We start from the raw sequence: 12,609 nt of genomic DNA, 5'->3' as shown, positions 1-12,609 counted from the left end.
ATTATCACACTGATATAGGAACATAGGAACAGAACTAGGCTATTGAACCAGCCGAGCCTGCTCTGCCATTCAATTAGATCGTGGCTGATCATCTATCTTCAATGCCACTTTCCCACACCATCCGCATATCCCTTGATATCATTAGTATCCAGGAATCTATCGATTTCTGTCTTGAACATGCTCAATGATTCAATTTCACAGCCTTCTGGGATAGAGTATTCCAAAGTTTCACCACCCTCAGAATGAACAAATTTTTCCTCATCTCAGTCTTAAATGGCACCCCGTTTATTGATACTGTCCCCTCTAGTTCTAGACTCATCAACCAGGGAAAACACTCTATCTACATCTACCTTACCACGCCCTGACAGAATTTTGTAAGTTTCTTTTTTCAAAATTTTTCCAATTAAAGGGCAAGTTAGCATGGCGAATTCACCTACCCCTTTGGGTTTGGGGTGAGACCCTCGCAGACACAGGGAGAATGTGCAAACTCCACATGGGCAGTGAACTGGGACCTGGATCAAGCTCAACTGCAGCAAGATATCCTTACTCCTGTACTCAGTTCCGCTTGCAAAGAAGATCAACATACCATTTTCTTTCCTAATTACTTGCTGCACCTGGATGCTACCTTTTAGCAACTCATGAACAAGAACACACAGGGTCCTTTTAGGTATAACACTTCCCAATCTTTCACCGTTTATGAAATTGTCTACTTTTTGTTTTTCCCACCGAGGTGGATAATTTTTCACTTACTCACATTATATTTCCTTTGTCATATTCTTGCCCATTCAGGCTGTCTAAGCCCCCTTGAAGCCTCCCTGCATCCTCTCACAATTTAGATTCCCACCTAGTTTTGTGTCATCAGAAAGTTTAGAGATGGTACATTTAATCCCCAGATCCGAATAATTTACGCTATATAGACTGTGACCAGCTGTGCCCCCAGCACTAATCCCTGCGGTACCCCACTAGTATCAACCTGCCACCCTGAGAATGGCCCATTTATTCCTACTCTGTTTCCTGTCTGTTAACCAATTCTCAACACATAGCAGTATATTACCCTCCAATCCCATGTGCTCTAATTTTATTTACCAACCTTTTGTTGGATCTTATTAAAAGCGTTCTGAAAACCCGAATACACCACATCCACTGATTCTCCTTTATCTATGCCGAATGTAACATCCTCTAAAACTGTGATCCAACTCAGAATATTTAGTGGACAAATACCAAAGCTCCTCAGAAAGACCGAGGGTGAATTTCTACCCCCCCCCCCCCCCCCCCCCCGTGTCACACCTCCTGCTAATACACCTCCCGGAGAATAGCGGAGAGACCCTAAGCAGGGTTTGCGCTGGGCGGCGAACGGAGATCGAAGTTCCGGGCCCGCAGCAACTGACGTGACCTATTTCACGGGCTCTCTGGGGTGTGGAGCCGCTAAAGGCAGCTCCTCAGAGATCGGGGCACCCTTTTAAAAGGATGCCCCCATTTCAAAGTTAAGTTGAAGGTTCCCAACGCCCCCCCCCCCACCCCACCCATGGACATCGCGACCCACATAAACATTGGAAACACCTCCAACCCTTGACCCCAGAGGGACAACCTCCCCTCATCACTGTTTTTTCACTTACCAGACCCTGGCATTTGCTACCTCAGATAGAAGTGTTGAAGCTGCAACTGATAGAAAGCCAAAACACATCACAAAGCTTTAGATCCCCTCAGGTCGTTTGATCTGTGAGGCTTCTATTCACTTTCAAAGATAAATTGCTTTGTGTAGGCTGTGAGTAATAGCTTCTAGACAGCCAGTTGCCTGGTTGTTTATTTTCATTTCCCTTCACGTTTGAATGCATCTCAAGTACCCTTCTGTGAAGCTAACCACAGTGTTTATAAACATCGAGGCGATAAGTGCTTTCACTTCACCTTTGGCTAGGAGATTGGGTCAAAATTTGGCAGAAGAGAGTTTAATGTGGTAAGTGTGAGGTTATCTATTTTGGCTGAAAAAATAGAAAGGCAAATTATCTAAATGGAAAGCAGATTCAAAATGCATCTGGACAGAGGGATTTGGGTGGTTTCTTCATGAATTGCAGAATCGGTATTCAGGTGCATATAATTAATTAAAATGGCAAATGTAACATTAGCATTTATTACAAAGGGACTGGAGTATTAAAGTAGAGAAGTGTTGTTTCAATTGTATAGGCTGTTGGTGTGAACACGGGCGGGATTCTCCGACCCCGCTGGATCGGAGAATTGCCGCCGGGGGGGGGGGGGGGGGGGGGGGGGGTGCATCCCGTCCCTGCCGGCTGACAAATTCTCCAGCGCCGGGGTTTTGGCGGGGGTGGGAATCGTGCCGCGCCGGTCAGCGGCCGCTGGCAGCGGCCCCACAGCCAACGATGGGCCGAGTGGCCGCCTGTATTCGGCCAGTCCCGCCGGCGTATATCACAACAGGTCCTTACCGGTGGGGTGGGTGGCTCCACTGACAGCCTGCAGAGTCCTCAGGGGGCATGGGCGGATCTGGCCCCGGGGGATGCCCCCACGGTGGCCTGGCCTGCAATCAGGGCCCACCAATCCACGGGCGAGCCTGTGCTGTGGGGGCACTCTTTCCCTCTGCACCGGCCGCTGTCAACCTCTCGCATGGATGGTGCGGAGAACCCCCTTGCGCGTGTGCTGGGATGACGCTAGCACACGTTGGTGCTCTTGCGCATGTGCCAACCCGCACCGGCCGGCGGAGGCCCTTCGGCGCCGGTTGGCGTGGCGCCAAGCCCTTCCACGCTGGCTAGCGTAGCACCAAACACTCCGGCGCCAGCCTAGCCGCTGAACGTGTGGAGGATTCTGCACCTTTGGGGCGGCCCGACGCCGGCGTGGTTCACGCCACTCCTCGGCATCGGAGTGGCCCGCCCCGTCGGTTTGCGGAGAATCCCGCCCCACATTTTCCAGTTTTGGTCTTCTTATTTGAGAAAGGATAGTCATAGAGGTTTACAGCATGAAAACAGGCCCTTCGGCACAACTTGTCCATGCTGCCCAGTTTTCAACCACTAAGCGAGTCCCAATTGCCCGCATTTGGCCCATAACCCTCTTGACCCAGCTTTCTCATATAACTGTCTAAATGCTTTAAAAAAGACAAAATTGTATCTGCCTCTACTACTGCCTCTGGCAGCTCTTTCCAGACACTCACCAGCCTCTGTGAAAAAATTGCCCCTCTGGACCCTTTTGTATCTCTCCCCTCCCACCTTAAACCTATGCCCTCTAGTTTTAGACTCACCTATCTTTGGGAAAAGACATTGACTATCTACCTTATCTATGCATTGTGGATAGCACAAATGCTTCACAGCTCCAGGGACCCAGGTTCGAATCCCGGCTTGGGTCACTGTCTGTGTGGAGTCTGCACGTTCTCCCCGTGTGTGCGTGGGTTTCCTCCGGGTGCTCCGGTTTCCTCCCAAAGACGTGCAGGTTAGGAGGATTAGCCATGCTAAATTGCCCTTAGGGTCCAAATTGCCCTTAATGTTGGGTGGGGTTACTGGGTTATTGGGTAGGGTGGAGGTATGGGCTTGGGTAGGGTGCTCTTTCCAAGAGCCGGTGCAGCCTCAATGGGCTGAATGGCCTCCTTCTGCACTGTAAATTCAATGTAATTACTCCTGAGCATCCTACGCTCCAGGGAAAAAAGTCCCAGTCTATCCAGCCTCTCCTTATAACTCAAACCATCAAGTCCCGGTAGCATCCTAGTAAATCTTTTCTGCATTCTTTCTAGTTTAATAATATTCTTTCCATAATAATGTGAACAGAACTGTACACAGTATTCAAAGTGTGGCCGTACTAATGTCTTGTGCAACTTCAGCAAGGCGTCCCAACTCCCTTATTCAATGTTCTGGACAATGAAACCAAGCATGCTGAATGCCTTCTTCACCACTCTGTCCACCTGTGACTCCGTTTTCAAAGAGCTATGAATCTGTACTCCGAGATCTCTTTGTTCTATAACTCTCCCCAACTCCCTACCATTAACTGAGTAGGTCCTGCCCTGATTCAATCTACCAAAATGCTTCACCTCACATTATTCTAAATTAAACACCTTCTGCCATTCATCGACTCACTGGCCCAATTGATCAAGATCCTGTTGCAATCCTAGATTGCACGCGGCCAATCAGGAGGGCCTAGTTTGCTGGTGTTGGTCCGCGGTCCGAGTCCACCATGGTGCTCGGCCTGGCCGCTGAAGGCCACCACCGTCCACATGGGCAGACTCAGAACCGGAAGTGTGGGGGGCTGTTCGCGCAGCAAAAGCTGCGTGAAGCACTCCGGGTCCCTGCCAGCCCCTTCAAGGGAAGTGAATCGCTATTTAATTTTTGCAGGAAACTGGGAGTGCAACACCAGCGTTTTTATGCCGGTGTGGGGACATAGCCCCATTTTCGGGGAATCCAGCCCCCTGTCTCTCAGAATACCTTCTAACAACTTACCCACCAAAGACGTTAGGCTCACCGGGCTGTAGTTCTCAGGCTTTTCCCTGCAGCCCTTATTGAACAAAGGCACAACATTTGCTACCCTCCAGTCTTCAGGCACCTCACCCGTGGCTGTCGACGATTCAAATATCTCTGCTGGGGGACCCTCAATTTCCTCCCTAGTCTCCCACAATGTCCTGGGATATATTTCATCAGGTCCTGGGGATTTATCTACCTTGATGCGCCTTATAACTTCCAGCACCTCCTTCTCTGTAATATGTACACTCCTCAAGCCATCACTATTTCCCCAAGTTCCCTAACATCCATGCCTTTCTCAACAGTAAATACCAATGAGAAATATTCATTTAGGATCTCACCCATATCTTGTGGATCCGCACATCGATGACCTTGGAGATCCTTATGGGGTCCTACTCTCTCCCTTGTTACTCTTTTGCCCTTTCTGTATTTGTAGAAGCTCTTTGGATGTGGTGGCATTGGAGGCATTTCAGAGGAGGTTCACCGGATAGATTACGGGGATGAATGGGTTGATGTATGAGGAGGGATTAAACAGTTTGGGCTTATACTCATTGGAGTTTAGAAGAATGAGAGGGGATCTGATTGAGGTATATAAAATACTAAAAGGGATTGATAGAGTAAACATGGACCAAGTGTTTCCCCTTGTGGGGCAATCTGAATGAGAGGCGGTCACGCCCATTTGGGGTGGGGTTCTGGCTCCGACACCTCGCGGGGCATCGGAGAATCCCAGGAGGCACGGAGGCTGTCAGGAGGCTCACCGGAGGGCTTTCCCGCCACTCTCTGGCCGCGTTGCTTTCAAATGAGAGCCCAATGCAGCCAGAGATTCGCACCATACATCTTCAGTGGGGTTGGCCCAGTAGGCTGGAAGTCCAGACATAATGGCAAATGGGAACATTGAACCCTTATAGTCAAGGATCCAAATACGTAAGAAATGTACCTGGCATCAAGAAAGCGTGATCGCAGGATCATGACTGCTTCGCATGTGCTCTGCTTTAGCTGCATTTGAATCGAACTGAACTTTCGATGGATGATGCTGACCATCCTTTCAATCTCCTTTGGTGAAATTGGGCGTGTCCGACTCTGTTCCCGTAGAAGGTTCATCACGTGTGTAGTGAACTCGTTACATGCCTAAAACAAAAAAAAGTGCAAGTTAAACAATTGCTAAAATACATCAACTATTACTGCACAATGTTGCATTTGTAAAAAAAGATTTAAAATAGGACAATAACTCTGCCCCCTGTATTGGGAGAATGGTATATATGTGTGATATCAGAGTTAGAAGCCCTGCTCTTTCTGATACATATTAATAACCTAGACATTGAAAGCAGCATATAACAGGTTGAGAGAGTAGATAATAAAGCATACAACATCCTAGAATTTATTAAAAGGGGCATCGAGTACAAAGCAAGGAATTTATATTAAACTTTATGTTAAACCTAAGTTTAGAGTGTTAGAGAATTTCGTCCAATCTGGGCACTAAGTTTTAGGAAGCGTGAGATGGCATTCGTGAGAGTGCAAAAACAAATTTGTGAGAATGTTCCAGGGATAAGGAACTTCAGTTGCGTAAATAGATTGAGGAAGTTGGGACTGATTTCCTTGGAGAAGATGTGATGAGAGGAGATTTGATCGAGGTTTTCAAAAAATGAGGGGTCCTGACAGAGTAGGTAGAGAGAAACTGTTCCCATTGATCGAGAACCAGAGGGCACAGATTTATGATGACTGGTAAAATAAGAAATAGAGGGAAAAAGTTTGCACACAAAAAGTAGTTTGGATCTGGAATGTACTGCCTGAGAGTGTGGTGGAGGCAGATTCAATCGAGGATTTCGAGAGGGAATTGGATTATTATCTGAAAAGGAAGAATGTCAGGACTAAGGAGAGAAGGTGGGGTAATTGAATTAGGTAAATTTCTCCTTTTGAAAGCCAGCACAGACATGACATGCCGAATGGTCTCCTTCTGTGCTGCAACCATTCTGTAATTCATTGTGGTAAAATGGCAGACACTGCTGCTCCTGTTTACCAAGGCTCAGAATCATGCTCATACATTTTCTAGTTTTTTCATAAAGTATGCCCTCCTTAATTCAAAATTGCTTAATTCATATTATTTGATGAGTTAATTTTTAGCACTAAGTTCACATCTTGTTGAATCACTTCAGTTATTTAATTCAAATGAGATCATTTCATTTTCTTGTTTTAACAGTCACTTCACATTATCAGACATAGACAGTATTTCCATGCAGAGAAGTGGCAAATAAAATAATTTGCAATGGCCATTTGGTACATGAACATAAATTAATGAGAAGTAGAGCTTTGTGAGGTACCATGTATTTGGTCCAGATCATCATAAATGCCATGGAAACCATTGAGCTGTTTTAAGATCATCATACTTTGTATAAGATGGTGGCTGAATAGCCAAATGTAAGGATCCCTCAAAAAATGAATTGTTCCAGATACAACCAACACAATTTTTCTTTATTCCTTCTGATCTTACAATAACACTGAGTATGGAATGCTTCAAGGCCCTAAAGGCTCTCAAAGTAGAGGCCAATAAAGGATACAACCAATTTTGTACATTATTACAAATATACATGACAGAGTAGTACATATACTGTGTGCTGTAGTCAGAAGTAGCAATAGCCTAAGGATATCAGAGTGTTTGTTGGGGTACTAAATTTCAAACTCAATACAATCATGATCCTAATAAAATAAGAACATTCACTCAAACAGCAACAATTTCCACAAGGCTAAAGGGTGTTGAAGGTACTCTATTACGCCCTGCAGTAAGTTAGGGACAGCATGGCTCAGCGAGCTGTTACAATCTTATGACTCAAGCTATAGTTCAACATACCTTATTTTGGAGATCTAAATCTTTCAGCTCTTTCAGATGGTGATTCTGTAAATTTACTGTTCTATCCTCCAGCTGATAAAATGACCCTGTTTACAATGTTGAGCAGTTTCACTAGCACAGAGGGGAATGCAGCGATCAGAAAATATGACCTAACTCCCTGGGTATTCTTGCCAATGTGCGTACACTTAAAAAAATAGGGAATCAAACAGAACTTCAAAGGGCACAATACAGGCGGTCACAGATAGGCCATGTGTTTTATGTTCCACCTGATGTTCCATTTCATTGACTTCCAAATTGAAGTTCAGTCCCAGATTTGCAAAAGATTTATTTTTAGGCAGTTTGGTGTCTGCATGCAGTCTCCAGCCAAACTACTGAGAAATCCACATGAACAGTGTACTTGTTTGTCCAATATAAAGTTCACACTTTCTCACACTGTAAGGGTCTTTCCTGATGATCCCCTTTATTTCGCCTTTCTTTTTGCCGTTATCATTTTGATCCATGGATACTTAACAGACATGTATCTTTAGATCAAACTGCAGAGAAAATTAAGAGTTCAAAAAGTTGCAACAGTATTTGGTGCTGGTTTTTGAAGAGCAGAATTCAGACTTTGTGGTACCCGAGAGATGGGGTGGGACTCGGTTTGATTGGTTGGCTGGTAGCCAATGAATTGGCCATAAGGCCGTATTCTGCCCGGTAGCTGGTGGTGATTGGGTCTTAACCAAGTGGGATGATTCCTAGAAACCCAAGAAAAGCAGTTACATCCTGGGCCCTTAAGGAAGATGGAGCTGTGAGTGCCTGCTCTCCCTCTCTTCTCTCTATCTCCAGAAATGCTGTAGTTCTGAACCTACAGATAACCTGAATGAATGAATGAATCTACAGTGACAACCCATTACAGATTGAAAACTGAGACCTTGACCTGAAAGCCTAGTATGCAGGAAAGTGTGCTTAAAGACAACTATCTGAAACAAAGAATCTTAACCTTTAACTGATTATTTTCACCCATCTCTTCCCCTTTGCGTTTGTTTGTCTTGTGCGTTTATGTGTGTGTATATTAGGGTGCTAGTTAAAGCGGGATTAGGAATGATATAATAGTTGACCAATTGTATTTGCTGCATATTTCATTGTAGTTCTTGTTATAAATAAAAAGTAATTGTGTTTAAATTTACACATGGTGATTAATTATTGGGCAGTCAAAGGCAAAAGACTTTGGATATTTTTCTAAGAATTATTGGTTAATTCAATTGTGTTGTGACTCTGGGTCAAGGGGGACTGGAATTGACTGCGCCTTAGCCCACGGTGTCGTAACAGCATACAAATACAGTTTGATGATCCCAAGCATGTGCATGGCTTCTGTTGAAGTTAACCAGCTAGAATCACAAAACTGCCAGTACGAAGTGCTGATACGCTTCCCAATAGTGTATGGCTAGTATCACCCCACCCATTAGGTGATACATTTAGGGTTCTCCAAACCAAGTGGGAAGAAACTTGCCCCAAAATCCATGCCAATCTTATATAGCTTATTCCTGGTCAGTCTATGACAATGTCCAACAGTACTCCACATCTACCTGACTCAAATATCAGATTATCACAGCTGCCAAAAGGTTTAATTAGTTTCAGTCTATCATAGCAGGATGTGTAATCGTGGGACCAGTTTGACCCCAAATAAATGATACCAACTCTTCTTTATGTCATTACTTATGAAAAAGGGCTGGCCATTGTTGCCACAGCTTACATTGAAAGGAGATTAAAATCAGAAGTTGAGTTTCGTAATTATTCAAGGTAGCAAAAGGATCTAAATTACCTGTTCATTCAACTGCTATTTCCTATTATAAATAAGGTATATGTTGGAAATGTACTGTTTTACCTTTACAAACAGAACAGTGAAGGAGGTCAAGAGATTGGTATATTGTACTTATTCTGGATAGCGGATACGCTTGGATCAAAGAACAATTAACAAATCAACATTCAGAGTGGTGAATGAAAGGCTATGGATCACAATGCACAGATTTGAACAACGTATCACACACAAACAGAAGAGGTTTCCCAAAATAAAGGGAAAAGTGCCAAACATTTACATACATGTAACTACTGAAGACTATTTTGAATATAGTTATTCAAATTTTATAAACCTGTACTAAATGAGCTTATCCATGAATGCGAATTGTGATTTGCTATTGGGCATTTTACCAACAATATCAGATCTCCTTTAAACACTCCTTAAACCAGCAATTCATGTTTGATTAATTAGAATATCTCATTTATACAGTGCGCACTTTAGCTCATTACTCTAAGTAAAATTTGTTAAGTATTTACATTTAGATAATTAAAGTCTGGTTACACCCTTAAGAAACATGTATGCACTTCAGGCAAAAGCTTTTGTGACTACTTACAGTAAATTACCAATTTAAATTACATCATTGCCTGCCTCAACATAGTCTCATTGGCGCTACGTTTTGTACTAAGGGGACCTGCTGTAAATCAGATAACGCATGCCCTTTAAGGAGTCAGGTTTCTGACTTAATTTTTCCGAACACTCCCTCAGATTTAAAAAGAAATCTATCATCAGTTATTATGGCAGCATTAATTCACCACATGACAGACTCATGAGGTAACTTCTTCCTCATATGGTAAGTTCCCCTACTTGGATAAGCCGCCTCAAGGTGAATGAAGGCATTCCTGATAGAAATGGAGTAAAGTTAGAGGCTGCGTCCACTAAGGACACTATTGCTCAATACTTGGGAATTGGTTTAAGAGAAGAGAGTATTTTTGGTGAACCAAACGTAAATACACCACCTAGCGTTGTTCTACGCCAAATAGGCCAGGAAGTTCGCAAGTATGGTTTCTTGGGTACAATGAGTTTGGTAATCACAGCTATGGTGGCAATTAGAGTACTACAGTTGGATTCAGCACTATCAGGATTTCTGCTTTCAAATTTGTATCCTACATGAAAAAGTGTGTGCATTTAGGAACATAGGTCGAAGGTACAAATCATAATACCTGACAACACGTGGGGAGGGGGGCATCATCCTCTGCCACCTTAAAAAAGGGGTCAGCAAGAATGGAGTAAGAACAGGCAGTGTGTCTTGGGGGTAATTTTATTCCCACTGGGTAGGAGGGAAGAGTTAAAATTATTCACTCTCTCCTTGTGCTCATAGATTTTAAATGGTCGTTGAAGTAAGAAGTTATTAATGTTCATGGAACCATAATCCAGCATGAATCCAAGAGTGTGGAAAAGTGAGTCTTGTGGCCTTTTGCTTAGGATACCTGCTCAGCTTTTTAGCTTTGGATCGCTGTGCAACAAATGTAAAATACTGCAGACAAATACAGGCACTTGTATTTCATATGCAGACTACGCTACTGCTAAAAAAAATGCCACTTTAAAAGTAAGTGGATGTCACTACAGTACTACCTAGTGCTGTCAGATTTCCAGAGGTCACCTTCCAGAGTGCCTTAGATGGACTGCATATATGTCATCAATGTACATAATAAGGAATGGAGGAGGGCGGAGCCGACAACAGTAAGTGCATAAATTATCCTTCTGAATAAAAACACTGCTGATGAAGAAAGTGCACTACAGTATGCACTTTAAAACATACAATGAAATATTTCATGAGACTACCTTGTATCTTAAACAGTTGCCTTGTCCTAACTTATTCTTCCCTGAAATCTGAAATGCAAGTAGAATATCCTATCTGGCACACCAGGTTTGATTTCCACTGGTGCTTTTCTTTTTGAACTATATAGCACAGTGCAAAATTCATCAAAATTTAGCAGCTGGAAATTGTTCCCCAAATTCACTTGTTAAAAAACATATAACTACATTTTAAAATAGAGGCAGAGGTTTTCTGCTACCTGGTATAATTGTGTCATTTGTGCTCAAGGGAGGATTAGATTCGGCACAAAGGATGATGCAAAATCTCATGGCTTTGTTTTAAACTTTGGGCTATTATAGTTTTGGGGTTCCATCTCACCAGGGATCAGATTTTCATTTTTCGAATATTTTAATATATTTTCAAATTTCAGAAGACTGCACTATGTTCTTTGTTGGTTTTATATTCAGCACCGTTTGTTGTGACAGGCAAAGTGCAGAATTAGAGCTGGGCGCTCAAACATTATTACCAGTGCCAATGACAAACGGGAATACTTTTACTGGAGGGGGACTTACCCTCATCATGTCCTAATGCTGTGCACATCACTGTATAGTTCACACCCTTTCTGGACTGATATGGACAGTCCACAATTTATTTTGTCTTGAATATTACAGCTGAGATGAACTGAATGCTGAATGATTCACCTTCACCAGTGGCCTTCCTCCACTATACCTGACCCTAGGTGGCATTGTGGCCTATGGACCATACATCTAAATTATGGATGGACTGATTGTTGTTCTGTTTCAGCACAGCAGGTGTTTTAACCTAACGTGGAAAAAGGCACTGGAATGCTGCTTTCATGGCAACATCTAAACCAGTATAATAATGGAAGCCACAACAGCACCAACATTTCTGTATGAGTGGGATCTGCCTGTCTGAAATCATTAATGCTATTGTGCACAGTTGTGCTGAATCGGGTTCAGACAAGATTTCTAAATAAGTCAAATGCAACAGTGGAGGTACATAGCTGGATGTTCTCACATTCGTTTTTCACAAGATGGCAATCCTACAATACTGTATATATCAAATAGGTTTTTGCAGCACAAGTTCACAGGAGCTCGCTATAAGCACAATAAGCACGCAATGAACTAAGAGCACACTGGAAGAGGAATGCCAGTGATAAATTAGTGATGCTTGCAACTAAAGCCAAATATAGTACTGCTGGTTTTACAAAGAAATCTCAAATGCACTTTAATAGCAAAAGCTACATCTGTCTTGGGCAAAGCTAGTTTATAAATATACACCAAAAATGGGCATCCTTTCATTTATAAAATACACTCTACCCTGAACACCATTAAAAAGGTATCTGGTTAATCCAAGAGGAATGGAGACAAAGAGAAAATGATAGTGCTTTGATACCAGAGTTTAAAACTGATGCACAAATTTCTTATTTTTGCAATGATGGTTACTTGCTGTAACCTACATTGCCTTGAAATAGCTGCAGAAACCTGAAGCAATCACAGATTGAAATAAGTACTAACAAATTTTCCATTGCATGACATTTAAAGAAGGAGGTTTTCAGATTAAAAATATATTTTAAGATGGCAAATATAAAAATGAACATTAATGGGTCCAATGAAGCCCTCTGGCTCCGAACAATTTTTCATTTTCACACTGGCTGTGGTTGCTAGGTAACATTTAAAATAGTGAGCAAAGTTTACACAAC

The 12,609-nt window shown here is 43.0% G+C and overlaps 1 protein-coding gene across 4 annotated transcripts in view; it reads right to left on the bottom strand.

The window, feature by feature from the left end:
- The window catches only part of LOC119955835 (pre-B-cell leukemia transcription factor 3), a 246,352-nt gene that overhangs the window by 48,811 nt on the left and 184,932 nt on the right, over positions 1-12,609 (bottom strand). For all 4 annotated transcript variants that reach the window (XR_005458537.1, XM_038782431.1, XM_038782430.1 and 1 more), the window contains exon 4: positions 5,386-5,576. Coding sequence is in view for 3 of the 4 variants with exons in the window: in XM_038782431.1 (XP_038638359.1) it covers positions 5,386-5,576 (191 nt within the window). In the remaining variant the exon portion in view is untranslated. The remainder of the gene's footprint in view (positions 1-5,385; positions 5,577-12,609) is intronic.

This window comes from Scyliorhinus canicula, chromosome 21, assembly GCF_902713615.1.
Source record: "Scyliorhinus canicula chromosome 21, sScyCan1.1, whole genome shotgun sequence".
NCBI lineage: Eukaryota > Metazoa > Chordata > Chondrichthyes > Carcharhiniformes > Scyliorhinidae > Scyliorhinus > Scyliorhinus canicula.
Note: the sequence above shows the minus strand (reverse complement) of the source record. Positions and strands in the feature narration are given on the sequence as shown.